Here is a 23,497-nt window from a genome sequence, read left to right on the forward strand (position 1 = left end):
TTCTTCTGCCCGATCTCACCGTACCCTCTGCCTCCGCCGCGAAATCGCGCGGCACTTTCCCTGCGACGTCCACGTCGCAGGTAACACATGTACAGTAAGGTCTTTCGGGACAGATAGCTTGGCTGATACCGCGCTTTCCTCCGTCTCCCACGGAACCATTTTTAATAGGCACTTTGTAGTGGAGTCATCACCGTGTCTCTCCGCGCGTACCGTCTTGCCATCACGAAAGTGGTGCCGGTTCGCCAACTTTGTGTGTACGACGCGACGCTTCGCTTCTCTTCGCGCGAATAGTCGTGTTATTATATACCTTCGGCAGAGGCACGCGGGAGGATCGCTTCCGGAATTACAAAATCGCCCGCTTACTTCGCCATCTTACGCGTGTTTTCAATCCGCCTTTTCAGGATTTTCACAATCGACGCGAAACATAACTTGCGATACCATACTGTTAAATATTAAAGAATGAAATTTAAATCAATGCCTTGAGTTAAATAACATTTGGTTTTTAACTACCATGTGTGTCGAAACTTATTATTTTAACTTCATTTTGGTTTAGTTAAGTTAACGACATATTGGAGTAGAGGTAGTGGCGATTTATAGGAACGGTTAAAAATTCAAATTGAATATAATTTGACAGTACGAAAATTTAACAGTGCGCGTTCTTCAAGATATTACTGCATTATGCAAACAATTAGGGAATCTTTGAACTATGCTCTTGTTGTATTATTTCACTTCCTATTTTTTATCTGGTTTCTATATATACGTGGCTTTAATCTTTTGTAAAGACACGACGTTAATTCTAAATGTTGTTTTATCAACTAATAAGTATAATAAAGTATCTAACCGCAGCGTTTCTTAAAGCTTCTAATTTATGTGGCAAGTAGTTTCTACGTGTTTTACGAAGGCTCTTCTCATGTTCGTCAGAGGTAAGCTTCTGATGACACGAAAATTATTTCAAATGCATTTCCCGTTTGGCATGGCATTTACCTTTCTTGCTCCTCTGTTCCGCCATAAACTCGCAGTTGTCTTCAAATCAACCGCTTGTCATTGATTTCTTCGAAGACGCTCAGCAACGCGGAAATAATCGTGTCGATCGTGTAGAATAGCAAGAGGAAGAATGATTGTTGACAATCGCTTTATAATAGAGATATAGGTTATGCAATGGGAAGAAGATTAGTTGTATCTTCTTATTCATCGACGTTACCATGAGCTCGATAAAGTCATTCGAGACTCTTCAGCATCATCGACAATAAATGTTTCACTTTATTGGCACTCACTCTCTTACCTAACTGCTCCAAGCCCGCAGCGTTTAAACATAATATCAGCGTTTTCCCGTTACGTAACGTAATCGGATTTATAATTTATGAAATTTTTCTTACGCGCGCGCGCTTAAACGTCGTAAATTGTAACATCTCCTGCAGGTAAACGCCGAGGAATCCGCGGAGAAAAACTTGTTCGTGGTCATGAATCATTTGTACATTAAATGCTTAATTCGCAAAAAAAAGGGAAGTAATTCAGCCGATAACGGTTCCGCCAATAGAAACGTTCGTTTTATCTAAAAAATGCGACATTTCAAACCTCCATATCCGTCCTTTCCAATTTTGTCTTTTTATTCTTCATCTCCGTATAATCAATGATATATATTTTTTAAATACATTTAAGCCGAGAGAAGAAGCCGAACGTATCTTTTCATCTTATTTCTCGCGATTATGCGTTTTGTATGTGAGGAGACGTGCGCGAATGCAGTTAAATTTCGTGCGGTGCGGTGGCACAATCCAAGACCAACTGCACCTCGATTAACTCTTAATTTCGCGGGTGCTTCGCGCGGTTACCCGCGGTTTGCGTGATATCACGCCACTTATTTCACTAACTTTCATACAAAGTATTTCCGCCATTTCCGTGCGGGACAACCGCTCGGCGACGAACGTGCGCGATCGTAAATCTGCGACGCGACGCGTCTATTGTCTCTCTCCGGACTTAAAATCACTCATTAGTTATTCACAGAGAAAATCCGTAATCATTGTAATGATTTGTCGTCGTAAGCGCGCGAGTCGCATTGCACAGAACCGCCGCTGATGAATGCCGCCATAAATGTCTGCGGCTGCTACCTGCAAAACATGTTAATTAAGCGTTTCCGAGATAGCATAGTGCCCATAAATGACTCTCCTCGACCAGAATGATTAACTAATAAAAATACATGTCAGACCGTCTTCTCAGCTTCCTGTCTTGACCGTAATCCACACATTTAAATATTAAAGAATGAAATTTAAACCAATACTTTGAGTTAAATAACATTTTGTTATTTGTAACTATTATGTGTCGAAATTTATTATTTTGACACAAAATAATAGTATTATTTTAACTTCACTGGTTTAATTAATTGTTTTAACGTTAAATTAACGACATATTGAGTAGGAGCAGTGGCGACTTATAGGAATGGTTAAAAATGACTCAAATCAAATATAATTTGACACCACGAATTTAACAGTGTAGCTTGTCACGAATGAAAGAAATGTCAGTCCCCGATTTAAAAATGACAAAATCAACGGAATTTAAAATTGCGACAATACTGAAACGTCTACTTCGTTGAAGACTCCGATTTTATTGCTGAATGCACTTTGCTGACGACAGCTTTCGATCTTAGCATTCCAGAGAAAATAGCCAGGTGCACATCAGCCATGCAGATACGTGTCTTCTCGTATAAAGAAACACATTTCCGGCGCACAATCTCTCCGAAATGTAAAGATAAATTCACATTACTCGAGCGACTTACGTCACATCGCTGTAATCAAGAAACTCGGAGCTCAGATGTTAATCTCGGACATTACTCGAGCGGGAAGAGAAGCGCGAGCGTCTCGTGATCGTGACGGCAGGAAACCCCTCAAACGTACGAAAGAAAAAAAAAAGAAAAAGCGAGATCTCTCTTCTCCCTCCTCTTTCCGAACATCCTTTGCCCAGATAATCCGAGGATATATTTCGTTTCGAACGCAAAGCCACTTTCGAATGATGGCCAGATCCTTCTCTCGCTGTTTCTCTCTCTTTTCTCTCTCCCTCCCTCTCGTTCTCTTTTTCTCTTTCGTAACACGTTGCCCTTTTGCGAAGCGATTCTTCTTTGCGTGCTCGGCGAGAATTTACATGCCCAGAAGCTCCCTCCTCGAGCGAGGATAATGCGATATCGCTGGCTCGCGGGTTCGCGAGTGAAAGGAGAAAGGCGCTGATCTCTCGAAACGTCGACGAAGAGAAAGAGAAACGATTGGATATCTTCGGGAGATACGGTGACGCGGAAAGAAAAATTGTACGAGTCGACCTGGGGACGAGTGTGCCTCCGGGCGACGCGACGGTCGTGGGGTCATAGAACGGGGGACGTAGAACCCGTGATGGGAATCGCGATAATCGCGATCGTCAGTCGCGGTTGACGGAGAAAAGGTGAAATTAGCAGAAGGAAGAGCAGGGGGAAGAGGGGCAGCAGAATTACGCCAGAAGCGAGTCGTTCCGCCGCGCGACAAAGAGGAGAAGCACACGGGGTTTCAACGGTGGCGACGTTCTTTTTTTATTCTTTTTTTCTACAAAAAAAGCCTTTATACAAGTACAAAAAGATGCGTGGTTAAAGAGTAGAGCGTTATGTATAAAAAAATAGTGTGTATTTCGTGGCGTCGTATGTACGTGTTGCTCGGACACGGCGGCGTCCGCTTTGTAATCCGGATCGCTCCTTCCGTCAGGTGAATCCTCTTTTCCTCCTCGTCCCTTTTCTCATGGACAGTTAGAGGTCGACGTTTCCTGTGAGAAATCGACTTTGTTCGCGCGTAACGACTCCGGATGTCCTGATCCTTGCGATCCGTGTCTTCTCAGGGTTACGACACGGTTCGAGAGCCCGTTGTCTTCTCTCACGAGCCGAAAACTGGGTTCTGGACCAAGATCTCGATGAGTCGAAGTCCTGCGGCGGAAGTGGCGGGGCCGCGTTACAACAGCGGACGCCGCACGGTACAGCGACGGAATTTTATTTACAAGGCGCGTTGATACCGCGCCGATCACGTCTTCGGCTTGTCGGCCTCCTCCTCCTACTCCTCCCGCTCCTTCCTACCTATTTGTAATATGAGTGTCCCGACGAGCGTGCGAGCGCAATCGCCGGGGATGAAGTGTGAAGTGTGTCTGCGTCAACGACTACGCCTGCCTGCCCTCCTTGACTTTATCACTGATCCTCGATTCTTCGAGCGCGGACACGACCGCGACGATTGATGCGATTTTGGTACGATAGACTTCGGCACCGCGCCGACCGCCCAAGATCATCTCGACCGACCTCCGTCTTTCCCGGAAATGAGGGGAAAAGAGGGTCAAAGAAAAAAAAAAAGAAAACTGGCCACGTTCACTCCCGCGGAACCCCCGGACTTGTCAAAGCGACGACCGTTGGATTCCTGACAAGTCAAGGGGCCCGAGGGAAGGATACTGGTCCGCGTGCGCTCGGCGCTACCCTTTCGGCGGATTCCGGGAGACCCTGACCCGTTGAAGCGACGACTATTTGATCCCCAACGGACCAGGCGCCGTCCCGTTGCTCCCCATTTCCACTTCTCGCGCGCGTCTTCGTCCTGGCTTTGTCCTTACTGACCCAGTCGATTGACATTAGTTGGTCGAAGGACGCGAAGATGCTTTGGAGCCGCGAGATAAGCCGGATAACGCGGATCACACGACGATCCAGCTCCGGTCGGGCGATCTTCAAATGTTGATCCGCGCGACAATCTGACCCTGGCATCGACGACTTTCCGAGTTACGAGCCCGAGGAATGTGTCACTTCTGGGAGAAACTGGTCCGGCAATTCGTAGACAGTCATGATCCTCTTCCAGTATTACCCGATCTTCTCCGTAAGTCTTTCTACAGCTGGCGTCTCGGAAAGTAGTCGTTGTCGTCGGCCGGTGCCATCATCCACTCTCTATCTTCACTCTCTCATTCTCTCGTTCATTCTCTCACTCTCTTTCTCTCATCGTCATCATCATTATCATCAAAACCAAGGTGATTCCTTAGAACGGCGCACCGTAGCTACCGGACGGTCTGCTGGGCGCTCCATAGCTGCTGCTGGGTCCGCTGGGGTAACCACCGCCACCGCCGCCTTGGGAGACCTGGTTGAATTGGGCCACTTGGATGGCCTGCCTGATGCCCTCGAGATCGATGCCGACAACACGGGTTTGGTAACTGGGCACGCCGTACTGCGGCGACGGGGCACCGTATTGCGAGGATGGTGCTCCGTAGCTGGAACTAGGGTAACCACCGCCGCCGCCGCCGCCGCCGCCACCGCCGCCGAATCCGCCAGACTGTTGGGACTGCAGTTCTTCCTTCAGGAGGATCTGACGGATCTGCTCGAGCAGGGCGCTGTCCACGGAGGCGCCTTCGTTGGTCTGGAAGCCGGGGGAAACCTGGGTGTAGCCACCGCCGCCGCCGCCGCCGAAACCGCCACCGCCGCCGAAACCGCCGCCGCCGCCAAAGCCGCCGCCAAAACCGCCGCCGCCTCCGCTTGGTCTGCTGTAACTGTAGCCGGACACAGGCGCCTCAGCCAGGGCGAACCCAGCCAGACCGATAACCATACACTGTAACATGGAAAGAAGATACTTGTATTAGTTTTACAGTAGAACGGGGATTTATTTTAATTCTTTGATGACAATCTTATATGCGTAGCTGTGGCAGCTACAATCAAATTCTTTCTGAGATGGTATACATTCCGTTTATACGGTACTCACTTACATTTACGAAGTACGGCTTACAATTTTATTTCCGAGATTTTTTTAAGAACTCTTCCAGATTAAATCTAAGTTTATTTATCAAATCGTGCATCCGTGCTTGGTTTATTATTACATGCCGCAGAATTTAAAAAATTATAAATTATTAAAAAATATAAGAGTATGTACTCTCTTTAAAAGTGGAATATTTACTACTCACAACATGGAATAATTGCAAAAAATCGGCTAGAAATTCCTCTAACAAATATGGAAAAAATTTAATTAAAAATTACAATATTTTGTATTTTTCACTAATCGTACGTTTTTAACTTCTGGTCACCGTCGCTACGTCACGAGCATTTTACGCGAGAAATCGAAGAGGTGCGCAACGAAAGGGAAAGCATGAGATCAGAAGTAGCAACAGAAATGTGAAAATTCAAAAAAAAGCAGCACTCGCTTTTTCTGCCGAACAGGATCTCGATCACTTAACTCTCTCCTTATACTCTTCTTCTTTCGCGATTTCTCCCATCCGCACGCATATACCCGTACACCACATTTCTCTCGCTTTCTTTTTCCTTTTTTAGCCCTCACCCCTCTCTACCTCGCACATATCGCTTTTTAACGTAAAGTATGAGAAAAAAAGCGTGCTTACCACGATCAGAGGATTCATGTCGGCTTCTGCGATGCCGCCTCAGTTCTGTGACTCCGTGGAAGGTACACCGGAGTCATTTATACCTCCGGGAGAAGCAGGGGGATATGCGTGGGGCCCCCACGAAGAAGAGACGGGGGCCTCTCGAGTGAGAGTAATTCAGTTGTGAGACGATTCTCTCCCTCTCCTCCCGACCTCGTGCTTCTCTCTTTTGCTCACCATAGACCCCGAACGTCCACCTGTCCTCCTCGCCGGAGGATCGCCGATGTGCTCCGAGATTTCGGACGGTCTTCTCTTGCGAAACCGTGGCGATAGTCCCTACTTGCGTCCTAGACCTAGACTCCTTTAGTCGAGTGCCTTTGTCGTAACGGCAATCCCGTAAAGAATTTTGCTTCGGTTACCTGTCGGAGATCAATTGCGTGTATCCCTTATAATTTCTTTTTTTTCTTATCGTATAGCAATATATGGATAGTCACAGTGACCCGCCTCTTCAGTAAAAGTGATACAAATATATCTTATAAGTCGCGTCACAAAAATTAATTTCTATTCTGAAAATTATTCTTTATATTTCGCAAATACGTATTTGCATTACGGTTTATCTATATTCGAGGCATATTTTTTGTTTATTAAGTTTTACCTTTCAATCAGAGATATAATATAACTGCAGTTTATCATAAACTATTTCATAAATCATCATGATTAGCCTATTTTAAATAGAAAATATTTTGTGTGGTAAAAATAATATATATCTATTTAATCAGGATTCGTCTACATTTAAAAAGAAGATGAAGGTACATTTTTATCTATTAATTTTTCTTAGAATGCCAAATTATTATGTAAACATTGTTGCAGCTTGTTGCAGCATCGCGTTACAACATATTGCAAGCCGCTGTAATAAAATTCTGTACGTGCGTCATTTTATTATATTTATTTTTCGTGACAAGAATATAAAACGCTCGTTAGGAGAGACGGTCTATTTAAAATTACATCTTGACGAATCATTGTTGGGCCATTTTTTCTTCGTTAGATAATACAACTAAATTAATGTCATCCACATATTCGAAAGCTAGATGGGGGGTCGATATTCAATGACGTAAGCTGTATTCATTTGCGGTATTTGTAAAGATAGGTATATACAACTAGCGCGTGCCAAACACTTCTCGTGAGTTATAAAAGAATTAATTAACGGGCGTGAAATAATTCATGCGTTATTCATCGTATAATATAAATTTTTCCCGTTCTTAAATATCTTTCTAATTATTTAAATTAATTCTTTACATGTGTGTGTAAATCCAAATATAGGCATTGTTATGATAATACAAACGGTAGTTTTAATTATCGATACAGTTATTTATGCGTTTAATTACAGTTGCGACTTTATGGTAGCGTATGCTAATAACCTTCCAGCTCATAAACACGCGTTATTTATTCGACGAAGCTACGAGAGTACATTATGTAAAACAAGAGCTGAACTTAAAGGAAATATTACGTAATGAGTTTTCTTCGTTTGCGCCAGTGCGTAGCACCGGATGTGCACCGAACCATTTCCTCATTGGACATTTCCGTTAATCGTTTTTCAAAACGTTGTAAAATATTTCTTTTTTTGCATCTTTCAATGGCTTGTTCTTGCAACAGTACGTATAAAAAAACGAACGATCCGTTTTCACTATTAATTTTTTTACATCCATTTGAATCAACGGAATGTTGTACCCGCATTTTTTTAACACATTTAAGATTAAATATAATGTTATTTTAGTCTTTGATAAATGATATATCCATTATATATTTAGTGAATATAATATATCCACTTTAAATTATTATTTTCCTGATAAATATATACATATATAAATAAATATATAAATTGTTACAGTAAAAAAGAAATGCAGAAGTCATTATACTAGCTATTAAAATTAAGAACTTAAAGAAGTAATGAATTTATAAGTTTTTATTTTGAAATAAATATTGTAAGTGTAGAAGCATTTGGAAAAATTAGAAGCAAAGAAATTACACGAAAATATCGTGCTGATTAAACGTGTGAAAAAATTTCGTTAAAAATATAAGGAATTAAAGTGGTTTACGTATAACGTGTGCAATTTTCAATCGATCAGTTTCTAATATCGATTGTTTAGATAATGACCGCGTTTAAGAAAATCAATAACAATAGCACAATGAATTTTTCTACATCGGATAGGTCACTTGGAAGAAAGTTAGCAGCAATTTCAAGAGTGCTTGAGGTCACGCGGCCGACAATCACGTCACTCTCGGTTCAGCTATAGCGACGCATCTGCCAAAGGAAAGGATGAAGATCCATTGACCCTCGCGCAGGTTTTACCATTTCTGCATGCAGCGATTTCGCGGAGCATTGCGTAGGTTTCGTGAAAATCTACATATGTCTCACTTAGCATAGAAACAGAATCGATTGAGGTCACATTAGGTTTCTCGCAACATAGTCACGTTTCGTTCTTCGACATACCTACTTCTCTCAGCAAATCTTGACTTTAATTGGCGTGACTATTGCCAGTCAACTTACTTTATTGGCATTGCATCAAAGAATGCGTTAATAGTTAATACGTTTCCAATATTTTATTCAAAATATTTTAGTCAAAATAATTAGTCCGCGTGGATTTGTTAATGAATGACTGGACCGGTTTGCTCGAGAAACGTCTGATTAATTCTGGCACGCACGCGGATTTGATATGGAAATTAAACGTCCTCTGACTCTAGAGCGGCCGCTCCGGTATCTCATGATACTTATATCTGTCATAACACATGCTAACTTTTAACAGGCAATTAGTACAGCAATAAAAGAGAGAAATTAATTAAGACAGACGCGCCGCGATATATTTTAGTATATATTCCACATGGACGACAATACGCGAAAAATTAAAGAAAAGTCGCGAGATACCGACAGAGGGAGAAATAATTTGAGGCTGTTTGTGAGGACGAGACCGAACGGCGGAGTGCACAATCATCCGGTAGAACCTTCGACTTTCGGTCGTAGAAGGAGAGTCTCAGGCATCAGGAAGAAAAGTGCGCGGTACGCCATCATTGTATCATTCGCGCGATGTAGCTTCCGTGCGTTCGGATCGACGTAATCATCGGATTCTCTTCGTGTGGTGAGCGTCGTCTCGCGCACGCATCGACACGCGGCAGCGCGCGTTGTAGCATAAAGTTATAAAATATTCCCCGGTGCATTAAACAGCACTTGCCCGGCTCAAAGGAAAAGCACGTCGCGATATCTTCCCGCGATTATTAAACGATAATGATCTCATACGCCAGATGCCTTTTGATCGCTCGCCGACTCACACGAATTACATTTCGAAATTAACGCGTGTGGAGAACAGAAATGCACAGCTTCAGCTGGGATTAATTGACGCGTCTATATCTTCCGCATTAGCAGTCCAAACTTAATTTCTATAGCGACGTCACGGAATACAGTCGTTTGACAGTGGTGAAATTGCCCTAGAGGTCTCAAACGTGAGTGACCGCGGTTCGAACTAATCGACGCCCGAAGCGTAATTAAAAGGGAACTCGGTCTGTTGAATATTCACCGACGCGACGGTGGGAGATTTGTAGGCGCGAGGAGGAAGTAGAAGTTCCATTACGGCCGGTGTAGCAACGTACAGCCGTGTCGGCCAATGCGTCCGGCTCCCATTCCTCGCCTCGGGGGAAGCAGGAGGAATAACAGGGGAAGACGGAGGGGATAGGGTGATGGTACTCGCTAAACGAGAGGGAAAACGCTTTCTTTGGCGAGGAATTTAATTATCCGGCCTGTGAACTCTCGACCCACTTCTTCGCGCGTACACGACCCTGTATATCTGGTCCGCCGTTCCACCTCCTGCCTCCTTTCTCGTCTTCCTCCTCGCCCCGCCGTTCGATCTGATTCGCCTGATCCTCCTTCGATTCCTTCCTTTTTGTTTTCTCTTTTCTTATCGCGCGTCTCGCGCCACCCGATTTGGTCCCGCGGCGAAGATCGACGATTACTTTCACGTGTCCTTGCCGTTCGCTCGCTCTGCTAGTACTATTGTACAGTTGGAGTCGTTGGGGAACCAATTTCGGCGCACGTACGCGCGTTAGCCGGGAACTTTTTTTTTAATGGCCTCTGCCTCCATTGCGTCAGCAGTATTATACTCGATTACGCAAAAATCGCGAGGCAGCTGCAATCGCTGACCCGGTCGCCATGGAATCTACATTCGGTCCTCGTACGCTCGGAGAGAGACGTTTTTAACGTGGATGCCAGACCGCATGTTCAGAGACGTGCATGGTGTAAACGTTTTGTAGCAATTAATATGTTTTAATATAACCGTCATATTCTCATTATATACATATAAATTTCTTCTTCTTTTTATAAATTTTTGTATTATTTAATACTGAAACAAAAAGTTTTAATCATTTCGACGCAAACATACTTACATTCTTTAATCTTAAATTCCTCAGGTAAGAGTCGTCTGATATGCATATGGATTAACAAATGTGTTAAGAAATGTTTGCAAAGCGGTTTGTGCGGAAATATACATACATACGTTCTACGTAAATTTGCGGTACCGAGCAAAAATATATGGATTTGAATGTATAATAAATATTTAATTGCGCAAAGAGAGATTAGAAGCGCGTAAGCTAGGTAAAAATTATCTGCTTTTTATACGTTATAAAGATATTTAGGTAACACGACGGACACTTTTATAGAATAATCTAATCTCAGTATTTAGTCAGTCAAATATCTAAATGTTACTTTAGATTTCGAATCGATGTTAGAAAATCGTCGAACAGCAATAAGCATGAAATCACTTTTAAGTTTCTTGGGCATAGGAAGTAAAATCTTTAATGTCGAAGAAAGCTAATGAAAGAGAGAGAGAGAGAGAGAGAGAGAGAGAGAATTAAATGTCTAAATTCTTGAATAATATTTCACGGAATATGTATTTTTACCTGACAACGATATTTCCTGGACAATCTCTTTGATATTTACCGATATATTTTTTATGTAGAATTTTAATGGATAATTATAAAGATTAATGTTGAATCGCTTCTGTCAACATACCGTCGCTCAGAGGCGTGTTGATTCGTTCGCGGATGCTGGTAAAAGAGATACGAGACTGCCTTAATGTCTGCATGAGAGAATGGTCTTAAAAAGTCTTAAATCATTGGTGTCAATGACAACTGTCCTGGATAATGTATGGGCCATGCTACTACGGTAACGCATACGGAAGATACGTATTTGTTTGACGCAGGACAATTTATCCTTGCGAATTTCGTCATTGAATCGAGAGAAAGCAAACGTATGTGCGGCTCGCGGTAATTAATAAAAAAAAAAACCACATACGTGCGCACATTACATTTCATGAAAAAGAGATATCGCGGTATCCAAAGTGGTAGGTTTTTAAGGAAGATTGAATAATAATGACGCACAAAAGATGACGCGTCATATAATGCACGTCACGCACCGCAATGCTGCCTCGATTGTATTTAACCGCGCAATTTTTCTACAGCGATTAATCCTTGTTCGGGATTCCCACGATATGATCTAGCGATAGATCGTGATGACTTGTGAAATCGTGGCCAGTTTTGATATTTTCAGAAAAAAAAGCGGATAATCTAAAATCAGGATAATCCTCGTGTTTCACATCCGCACTTATCTGTCTTGATCCACTTGTATCTAGCGAGCTTCGTTCATTCGACAAATTAAATGCAAAATTTATATTATGATTAAAAAACGTTAATTTTAGAGCGTCAATGCGTAATTATACTGATCCTGAGATGCCTTCGAGACGGATTTCTCCGGCTCGAAAAACAACCCAAGAAAAATATCCAATAAAAAAATTTTAATAACTGTAAATTTTTGAAAATACAAATACATGGAATTCTTTCAGGCATGAGAAAAGAAATTGCTTATCTCTCTCTCTCTCTCTCTCTCTCTCTCTCTCTCTCTCTCTCTCTCTCTCTCTCTCTCTCTCTCTCTCATAACGGAAATATATTAAATACATATATTGAATCTCCTGTTTGATTCTAAGCTAGTATCTAAACATATTTTTTTTAAATAAAAGTATATTTGATTTTTCTATTCTACAATCTTTCAATTATCGTTCGATATCAATACAGATATGTTTATCTTGACATTCATTCTTATTTGCGAATCATTGAATTTCTAGGTGGTGTCTCATGTAACGTATAATACGAATGATCGATCGACGGACCGAGGATTCATCGATCTTTCGCGCGTCGTTGCTATCGACGACTCCGAGGCCTCTCACCGATCCGTTGCGACCCATCACGATTTCGACTTCCTCGATCTCGGGTAACATTCCCGAGGACCTTTCCTCCTCTCCCCTGAGTCACGTCCCGACGTGTGCCGCATCCGCGCGGTTTCTCGGATATTAATGTTGCAGGGTCGCGCGGAACGAAGGGGGGACCTCGTCGTGTCGAGAGCCCAGGCTTGACTTTCGCTCGACGAAACATCGTGCCTCTCTTCTCTCGCACCGCTTCTCTTTCTTTTCTCCAAGCGGCATCGCATCATTTTCCCTCTCGTTTGCACCGCCGAGGAACTTCCTCTTGAGCAGTCGCGACGATTGACTCGCGTTTCTTATCTCCGGTTTCGCCATGGCTTATCGCGTTGCACGCCAGCGGAAAGGATCTCTCGCGGAGCCGCTCCGCGTACCTCGCACGGCCGACCGTGCTGTGCACAGGGATTAAAAACTCGTTTTAACTTCGTCGAGAGTTTTTATTTTATTTAATTTTTTAAATTACGACACTGTGGGTATGGAAATGCGATCATATCTCACTTCTTGAGGCAATCGTTTCCATTTTTTGCTGCCTGTAATTTCAGAATTACCTCATCTGAATTACGACCAATGTCAATACCAATGAGGATCGTGTCGATAGCGAAGAAAGTTTGGAATGTGTATTTCGAGATTGTGGTATTACGCAATTATATTTGATAGTGTAATGATTGATGCAAAAGGTTTGTCAAATAAATTTGAAAGCAAAGTCGATTGTTACGAGTCTACTTCAACATACTTTTTTTCCCATTTAGAAAAAAGTTTTCTTTTCAACGAACTTCGATTTTCTAACTTTAATTAATAAATATACAACAAACAACTCTTGCATCAGTCTAATGCAATGCTTTCAATACAATTTCTTCAAAGAAGGAATATTAAGAGGAAGAAATTTTCAATCTTCCTCTTAATAACGCATTGCGCACGAATGTACTTTCGGGGTCTCGAGAGGAAAGATCTAAAAATGAAAGTCACGGGGGATTTTTCCGGTTTTTCCCTCGCGAGGCGCGAAATCTGTCACCTATGTAAAAATGTTATATCACGTCTCCCGTAATCGTTACCGGGTTAAGTACACACTTCTGCCGCGCGCGATTTCCCCTTCCTCGAACGCGCATCGAACACGATCGGGTAATTAACTGCACCGCGAAGACCTGATTAAGCCGCGCTTGTCCGTCGCAATTACCACAACTGCCGCGTGACTATCACCCGACTGACCGCGACTAGCCGCGTAGGTTACAGTTCAAACTTTCACAATTTTTTACGTCGGCGGTGAATTTCGCCGGTGCGTCCTTTTGTGCAAAATTCACGTGCGCGCCGAAAAGCGAAAGTCAATCCTGCGCGTGCGATATTATTCCGGTGAAAAAGGAAGAAAAAGGAAAAGCACGGCAATATCTTGAGCCAAGTTCAAGTACGAATATCAATTTGCGCGGATGTCGCTTTGAGAATTATTGGAGTTTGGAAAAATTAAGATATGACGTATACGCAAACGCGTCGAGAATGCTATGTATATATCTTATTAAGATAATACGCGGTTCGTGTCATATAATTTAAGAAAATTGAAGAATCGGAGATTTTCTTGAATTTCGAGGATAATTGTTGCAGCCGAAGGGATACTCGGACAAAAGTGCCGCGCGTCGTATAACGATTTAGAAAGCGTAATCATCTACGCGGGACGCGATGTTTACAAGATTAATGGGCAGCGCCTGGGAAGTCACGAGATATCGACGCGATTTTATATAATCCACCGTTACGAATGAATATAATCTCCTTATTTGAATATTCTAATTCCTAACGCGCGTGGGATATATACGTGCCGCGCCGGGGACGAGGCATCGGAATAATCTTGCGGGTTTCCGTAAGGCGAAAGGTTGAGTTCGCAGTGAAAGGTGAAAGGAAAAATACTTAAACCGTTCTAGCACGCTAAGTCCGGATAGATAATTGCTCCTCGCTACATTAGTGAATCATCCGCGGACGAACGAATAACCAATTCCGGTTGCGTGATTCGTTCAGGGAGGAGTGGGGGGCCGCAACTTCCACCGCGTCCGCGGCTTCGACGACCTGGTTTGAAACGAGTCACCGCGTTTACACAGCCGCGGATGGCAATATAATCGTGTAAACTGTCCCGTATAGAGCTGGCGGCATTGCGCTTGTCACATTAGCGTACCGACGCGAATACGTTTGCATCAGGCAAATATTTATACGTGAAACTGTTGGATAATCCTCCCTTTCTCTCCGCGATTCGGTTGCCGCGACGAGGATTTTCCCGCCTGAACGCTTTTCCTCCGACAATTAGCATCGCGCCGGTAAAATCGACTGCGTCTTCCGCTTCGGATTATCCCTCGACGTCGGGGTTTTACGTAATCAACGGTTATTCGCTTCCGACACGACGCGCGACGGTGCGATCCCGGTTTATTACCTCAAACTGTGCTGCGTTCTTGAGATTTATCTTGTATTTATGATAAATTTATTAAATATACGCAAATATACAAGGAAAAGAAACACCCTTATGTAAGAAGCGTGTATAAGCTTCGCGTGCGATCCTCGACATTAATTGTATTTAAATTAATCACACACAGTATACACGAGTGACGCAATCTTACACTGTTAAATTCGTAGCGTCAAATTATATTCAATTTGAGTCATTTTTAACATTCCTATAGTTTGTCACTGCTCCTATTCAATATGTCGTTAATTTAATTAAATTATAGTAAGAGTTTTAAAATAATTATACCGTTCTTTGTGTTAAAATAATAAATATCGACAGTTAAAAATAACAAAATGTTATTTAACTCAAGGTATTGGTTTGAATTTTATTTTTCAATATTTAATAGTATATCATCCAATTGTTTTTAATTTTCACTCGCCGCGGATCAAGCGCAGCGATATTCCGATTTTTCTTTCTTGCTTTAACTTTTGTTACGTGATGTTATACGGTGATTTCCACGGCGAGATTCATTTTCGCCGCGGCGTGCTTCCGAAGACGAGAATGACGCTCTCTTTCGCTAGGATAATTACGGAACGGCGATCCTTCTGTGGCAAGACTCGTTTATTAGAGTGGAGCACTCGTTAGCGGCGATCGCGCCGGCTCCATTCGCCACGATTACGCAAAATTGACGGGAAACGGACCAGGTTTGCGCGTCTGCCTAACTGGACTCTCTTGACTCTTACGCAAGCGGAGGATGCGCTCTCTCTCTCTCTCTCTCTCTCTCCCTCTCCGCGCAACGGTAATCCAGATTACGGGAATTACGATGTCCGGCGTGCACGTCGCGTTACCAAAGCCGATGCGTGACGGTTCTCCACGCGCGCGTCGCTCCCGCGTCAACATTTTTGGAGAACGTGCACGGAAATATGAGAATCTCGCGATTCCAGCGCGTCGTGTTCGATTCATGCGCGATTGAAATTAAATCCGAGAACGCTGTCCGCATTCCTGAGATTTATTTTGCAAGGTTATGCACTTATGAAAAATATTAAACAAATGCAAATGCGAGGAAGAAACGTCTTTACATAAGAACAGTCTTCTAATAGATAGGCGTACAGCTTCGTGTGCAATTTTCGAGATTATTTGCGAGATAAAATTGTTCATTTTAATTTTTTCTCGCGATACGCGTCGCTTATATACACGAGGTTGTAACGGCTAGATTGCGCCAGTGTTCTGTGAGTAAAAATAAGAAAATGTTATATAAATTTATAGGAGAAAACCTAATAGGACATTCTGTATAACATCCAGTATGAATATTATACAATTACTGGACTAGCAGCGCTTTTTCTCGTCCCAACACGTAACGAGGGTTCTGTATTCAGTATGTATCAAAAGAATTTACATGCATAGTGGACTTGTTTTCCGGTCTGGCTGCTCGACAGATAAGGCCCAATCGTTAATCATATAATTTTGCGTGAATAAGAGAAATGGCGACATAACTTAATCACAAACATCTTGTCCCGCAGCGGATGCTATTAATAAATATTCAGCGAAATTTCTCGGATTCCAGCGGACCGACTTGGCGCCGACGTGTCCCATTCGTTATTCATTTCCAAAATAATCTTCTAAAAATCCGTGTCGAAACTTATGTTTGTCACTCGAACATAAATTCGACATCGAGATAAATCTCCTAAAGATTGAAGTTTGAGATAAACCTGAAATTAGAACGTCGACTCAAGCTATATAAAACGTACAAGAGATCACGATTTTTTCGACAAATTTAAAGCTGTTATGTGATGAAAAAAAAAATTGTATTATCCGGCGCTTCTTCAGAGAGAGGAGAGAGAAAGAGAGTTCTTCTAACATTTGACACATAAATGTCGCTACAATAAAAGGAGGCAATCCTTATTTCTGTTAGCTTCTAATAATAATGTCGAAGAAAGCATACGATCGACCTCTGGCATAAGAAGCGACGTGTGGGAATCTTTTCACTGTAATACAGAGTCTATCTGAGGTAGCTATCTAACGTAACACGCTTTAGATACGATAAATTGTGTAGCGTACGTTTGTTTGCAAGCCAGACACGACGTGTGAACGATTGCGCACAGCACTCGCAAGCGGCCGCCCGGTGATGCTATAGGCAGGCTAGTCCTAAAAGAGCACCGTGAATTACTCCCTACGTGGGTAATTATCACCGTGGTATGTGAAAAGCGGTGAAACGCTTCCGGTTCGTACGCATCGTCAGTCCATCGCCGTCGTTGCAATAATAAGCACGAACTTCGTTCTTTTTTCCGCAAGCTACCCGGATATGATTTTTATTATGAAATATTGCAAACGTACGCGGTAATGTACGGCAAACTTTTATTTTGCATTTATAAAGATATAAAGATGCGTTTTGAAATACGAAAAATTCTAGTCACTTCTTTTTAGAATAAATGTTACATATTCTTATTCTGTCTTTTTTTTAAATTGACTATATTACACATTGATTATATTAATTCTTATTTATGTAATTATTGATTTATATATGATAAATGTCTTCAACGATTTATGCGCGCCGGATTTGGAGACTATTAAAATTTAAATTGCTCTTTCGTAACTATTGAGAAGTTCGTAAATTTCATGCTAATATTTGTCAGTTTGCTAGAGTTATATTGAATGTATCATCCAACATTTTCCATATTTTTTCTTTCTTTTAACTTTTTCACGTTTGCATATATTTTTATTAAACGGTAAGAAATTATTGGTTTCAAAATCCGTATTTTTCCAGCAATAACTAATTCTTCTAACTGTAACATCTTTTATTTTCTGAAAAAAGATTTGCTGAACGCGGAAATAGGACACATCTTGCGAGATTGTCTACTACATCACATTTAACGATGCAAAATCGAATCGAATGGCAAGTGATTTTTGTGACGTCGATTTGAAGATTCAAGATGCGCGTTTACTTAACGATTGAGCAATTGCTCGATAGCGTAATAATTTCGTCATCCGCGGTCCGTTCACATTTCTAAACTAATCCCCCGACAAGATTGCGCCCGGTTTCACCAAAGCCGAAACTTTCGATGTAGCGCGAGTCGCCTTGATCAAACGCGTTACTTTTGAATTCCCGAAATCTGCATAAGATGTCCCAGAGGACCCCATTATGTCTTACCGTCGAGTTTAACGATCTATTTGCCAAATCGAGTTTTAAGCGAAAAATTAAATATAATAATAGGCTCTCTTCATGTGACTCCCCTCGCGCTTGCGAAGCATCTCTCATCTCTCTCCTCTCTCGCGAAGTATTCTGTATCGTTGTCTTGAATCGCCGGCGAGCGATTTCGCGCCGAGCAATTACGATATTACCCGCTTCCACTCTATTCGGGGTCTCACTTTCCTCGAGGTGCAAGTCGATCGACCTTTGCAGAGGTTGCCGAGACCAACGCTCGAGTTTCACCGGCACCGCTCATCGCACCGGCGCCGATTTTCTCGGCGTGGTGCGGGACTATCAACTCGCCGCTTCCTTCTTCCCGCGTTGTGGCTGAATTAATAATCGCTCTGAGCGACACGACGTTTGTGCGCCGGACGCGGGAATACCGTGCGAGGATAGTGAGGATACGGCCCGTATCGTCTCGCGGACGCATGATCGGCTCTACGGGCTGCCGTTACGCAGCTGGATGCATATGTGTGACAGTGTAACTTAACGGCAACGCGGCTTCGTTTGCCGTTAAAGGGAAACGGAGTAAAAGCAGCCGCATGCCCCCGGGAGGAAGACGTCGTTCTGGGGGGTCTAGGTTCTTCGCGGATCAACACTCGCGATCGTAGACGCACGCGTGTGCGCGTGCATGCGTGTGGAGATTATAACTGTCAAGATATGCAAGCGCCGAATAATTAATTTTAAACCCGACTCGTTGATGGCAGCAGATAAAAGCAGCACTAGACAGCTGGATGAGGCTTAATTTCCCCATTTAGGTATCTAAATGCAAGAATGGTTTCCTATACCGTCACAGAGTAGAGCGATACGCAAATTGAGGAATTCCGGAGAGATTCAATTTTTCAGGGTTTATGCTCAAAATTGGTTGTATTCATATTCAACCGTTAAGAAATCCGAATGCTTGGTGTTAAAAATAATCGAAATAATTAATTATTTCTATTATAATAGAAGTATTATTTTCCGCCGTCTTGTATCAAGAAATTTATGTTTAAATGTAAAATTAAATGTAAAATGAAAACCACCTTACAATTAGCTTTTAAAATTTTTATTTCGAATTTTTCAAAATTGTGACACAATAAAGTAGGCTTTTCGAGGCAAAAATCGTATTGACCTACAGCATATTGAACTACAATAATTACAAGATTATAACCGGTCTGAACCAATATTGTTGGCAGGTAGTCGTTAGATCGAAACTTCACGAAATGATGAAAAATTGCAAGGATAGTAATCGTTAATAAACGGTTGGGTATCGAAAGAAGGTCGGGGATAATTACGGCGGCCAGTTACGTGGCGAAGTTATGGCGCGCTTCAAATAAGAAAGATAGAAGAGGAAGATAAAAGAAAAAAGAAGAGGGGAGTTTAGATTTACTTCCTGTATAATTTTATTCCCCGATAAATCGAGACGATAGTGTTTTTTCTCCCATTAACCGCGTCTTTTCGCAGTTTTCGCAAAAGTGAAACATCGAAACATGGCACACACCAATGAGAAATTCGTTGCAATACGTGCGCGCGTGCGCACGTGTGTGTATGTATATATGCATCTTCGCGCAATTGCGTAATCATAAGTCGCTGAGAAAGCGCAACGTGCTCTTCACGCTCTATTCGTTTACTTCGCACGTCGCGGCGTCGCGTCCGTATATATACGTATATTCGCCGACACGTTGCACGATTAATTGCTACGGCATGATACCGAAGAGATCTCGCTTTTAATGCGCAAACCGTAATTTTCCCGTCGACCCCACGAGTCTTCCTTGCTCGCGTTGCCAACGAGTATTCTTCCGACGAACCGTTCTTGCGACGATCAACAGTCGCAATGACGCACAATGATAAGAAAGTGTGAGAGCTAATTTCATCGTTTATTTTTATCTGAAGAGGTTGTTCAATTTGGTAAATCGAGTGAGAAAATTAAGGATAATGCAAATAAAGAGCAGACTTTTCTAAATAATGGCGAAATATTATCAAAAAGCGTAATAATATAAAAAATTTAAGAGCTATTAAAGAGATTTTAAGAATGTTGATAAAAATTATCGCGTCTCCGTTACAAATTTCTATAGTTACAATACACAATAAAATTGTCGTTTCATTAGAAGAAAATAAAAAAGATATAAGGTAAACGGCCCAGTTATAGGCACCTTTATAGCAGCGGCCCTGATTTTCTATTATTTACGAACGCGATATATTGTTAAACCCCAAACAAACTATTTTAACACGTGCATTAAAGCTTTCTGAGTAAGATTCACCTATATTTTTAGTTAAATCATTCAGTTCTAATAAATAAATAATTATTTTTATAATGCTCGTTACTGCCGGCGTTTTTGGCACTATCGAAGTGCTCTGCCGCACTTTATGGCACCAACGGGCCCAATTTTCGGCACTTCGAGACGTCACAGTTACTTAAATTGTCCTGCGTATAATTTTAGCTGTAATAATCAATGTTTAATTACTAATTAGCTCTCTGGAAGGTATTATATTTTGCCAACCTCTATGCAAAAACTACATATAATATAAGATATATGAGATAAAATTAGCTACCTTCAAAGAGTCCAAAGTCTCCATCACTTTTTTCTCTATCTGTGCTTACTCTGTTACAACAGATTTTTTATATATTTCATTAAAATACAAAAAATAAGATAGGTGAAAATAAAACACAGAAAACAAACTTTATCTGTAGCGTAAAGTGTCAAAATGTGTTGAATAATTTATAAATTTCAAACAAACATAAAAATTCATTAGAATTATTTTTTTCATAAAAAATGTTTTTTATTATAAATTTTCGAGTTACAAGTATCAATATATCTACCTCAATTTCTAGAATAATAAAGCAAAATTGATGATGCAACATATTACAAACTCTGTGCCAAAAAGTGAAACATATCCTTCATTACGTGACGCACTTCTTGGCATCAAGAATTTAAGTGAAAAACTAACATACAGATAAACTATTACTTATCTAATCGATAATGTGATTCGTGCTGAACATGTTCATATAACCATTATGACGTTTTAATACTTACATAATACTAAAAATCAGCAGTTTGACGTTCGCTACCACTAAGGTGTGTCACCTAGGAATGCCCTTCGGGAGCCACTGAAACGCGCGAGTCGCCCCATTCACTGTCGGTAATTTAAGTATAAAAAATTTAAAAATTAAGTGTTTATGCAATAATCAACAGTAAAAAACGCTCTTTAATTTGCTTGTAATTTTTTTAATATTTGACGAAAACTTTATTTATTACAAATATAAATGTACCGTCGGTGCCGGAAACTAGGACAGTGCCTGTAACTGGGCCGTTTACCTTAGCAGGCGTTAGTGATAAGTCAATCGATAATCGGCCTCCAATCATCTCAACAGACTTAACGGTCGGTCGACAACCGATTCGAGCGTACGTTTCGAGCGATGCCTTCAGCTCGCACGAAGCGGTCGTCCGTAACGAACGAATAATGACCTGGGTCGCTCTCACGCGTCTGCCTCTCAGCTGTTCACTTCCGCTAGTGAAAGGTGCATGCACTGCAGCCGGGAGCTATGATAAAATGCACTTACGTGCATCCTCGTGGCGCGCATCGCTCGAGCCAAAGCGCTCCGTTAGTGATCGGCAGCAACGAGCGAAGGCAGGCTCGGATCGTCCCGATTTGAAAATTCTATTATAAGTAAGGCAGACCTATTGGATCTTTAAAATCGTAGCACGCAAAACGTTACGCAATCGTTGCGAGAGGTCTTCGAAGAAAAAAGAGTTTTCGAGAAATCGTCGAGAGATCCGAGAGAATAATCACAGATCGGCGCGTCTATTTCATCGAAATTCTCTTTCGGGACCTCTCAGATTATATAGACATCGACATATCGAATCTTTCACTCCTCAAATGCTCCGTTATGCAATTTAGACACACACACGCATACACAGTCATATGTGCTCACTATCTCGCGCTTGGTATGCATTATACGTACAAATCTAAGCAGATGATTCAACCGATTTTCATGAGAGAAAGAGAGAAACGCGGGAGGGATTCCTGAATGCTTAAGAAAGTTTATTCTCTATTCGTTTAGATCGTATAATCGCAATTTTCCCCGATTCGTAATACGCTTTGAAATACGAAATATTTCATCAGAAGAGAGTAGTCTTCCTAGATAATTTTACATAGGAAGAGCACTCGCTTCCTACAATTCTGGGAAATTAACTGTTCTTTTATTTGAATTACAGTTTCCGACGAAAATTTTATTTTTTTCTTTATTAAAATGATTTATCTCACTGTTTTTGCGAAACGAAATTTTGCAACGTCGTTATCAAGCCGTCTAAAAATATTTGGCAGTCTACTAGAATTTATTTCGCACAAATCAAGATAAACTAGGACATTAAAGACGTATAACACATTTTATAGGAAGTCGAGAAATCGAAATCTGTCACTGACCTTGATATCAAATTCAGAAGAGAGGACACTAATTAGAGAAACACGCGACACGCATTACGCAAAAGATCGAGAATCGTTCGCCGAGTTTTATAAGTCGCGGCCTTGGAGATTGATATCGCTGCTTTGAAACTCGAATCTAAAAACAGCTGCATTTTCGCAATATCTCGATTGTAGGTATTTGCGGAATTTGCCTAAAGATACATTTGTTTGAATTTTGCTGTGTAATGATAGTACAGAGTTACTTTCAATTTTTACTTAATTTTCTTTAAAATAAATTTATTTGGCAAATAAGTGGTTCTTACGTCAAACAACTCAAACACTACTTTTAATTATCTCAAATTAATTTTGAATAATTTATTCAAATTAAAAAATCTAAAATGAGAAATTTTGAAAATTTTAATATATTGGAATTATTTGAATAAAAGATTATTATATAAATTGACCTTTTGCAACAATTTATAATAAAGTGAACCAAGAGTCAGCCGATAATAATTCTTAATTATTTTATTACTTTAAAAAATACAACATATATTTTTTAATATAAATAATATTAAGTTAATTCCGTATAATATAGATACTAATTTATGTTATACATATAATATTGCTCTGCATTTTTTGAGAGAGACATAATATATAATAATAAATTTTATATATTTTTTATAATAATATATAAATGTATCTAAAATGTATAAATATAATAGTTAAATTATAAGATCAAAATGGAAAGGTATCTCAATTTATGTAAATTTGTATATTATCTAGTTTAAGATCTATATTATATTTCAGTTATGAACTATATTTTATGGCACAAAATTACTGGCTTTCAACTTGCAACATTTTGATATTACTTTTTTGAGAAAA

General features: G+C 41.1%; 1 protein-coding gene across 1 annotated transcript; it reads right to left on the reverse strand.

The window, feature by feature from the left end:
• Positions 1–3,497: 3,497 nt before the first annotated feature.
• Positions 3,498–7,076, reverse strand: LOC143902496 (uncharacterized). The gene is made up of 2 exons (XM_077415451.1): positions 6,355–7,076; positions 3,498–5,573 (listed from the first exon to the last, which is right to left on the reverse strand). The coding sequence occupies exons 1-2, from the start codon at positions 6,370–6,372 to the stop codon at positions 5,010–5,012; spliced, it is 582 nt and encodes a 193-aa protein (XP_077271577.1). The 5' UTR covers positions 6,373–7,076; the 3' UTR covers positions 3,498–5,009.
• Positions 7,077–23,497: the final 16,421 nt, after the last annotated feature.

Source organism: Temnothorax americanus, unplaced genomic scaffold (assembly GCF_048541705.1).
Source record: "Temnothorax americanus isolate GAGA-0224 unplaced genomic scaffold, ASM4854170v1 Scaffold4, whole genome shotgun sequence".
NCBI lineage: Eukaryota > Metazoa > Arthropoda > Insecta > Hymenoptera > Formicidae > Temnothorax > Temnothorax americanus.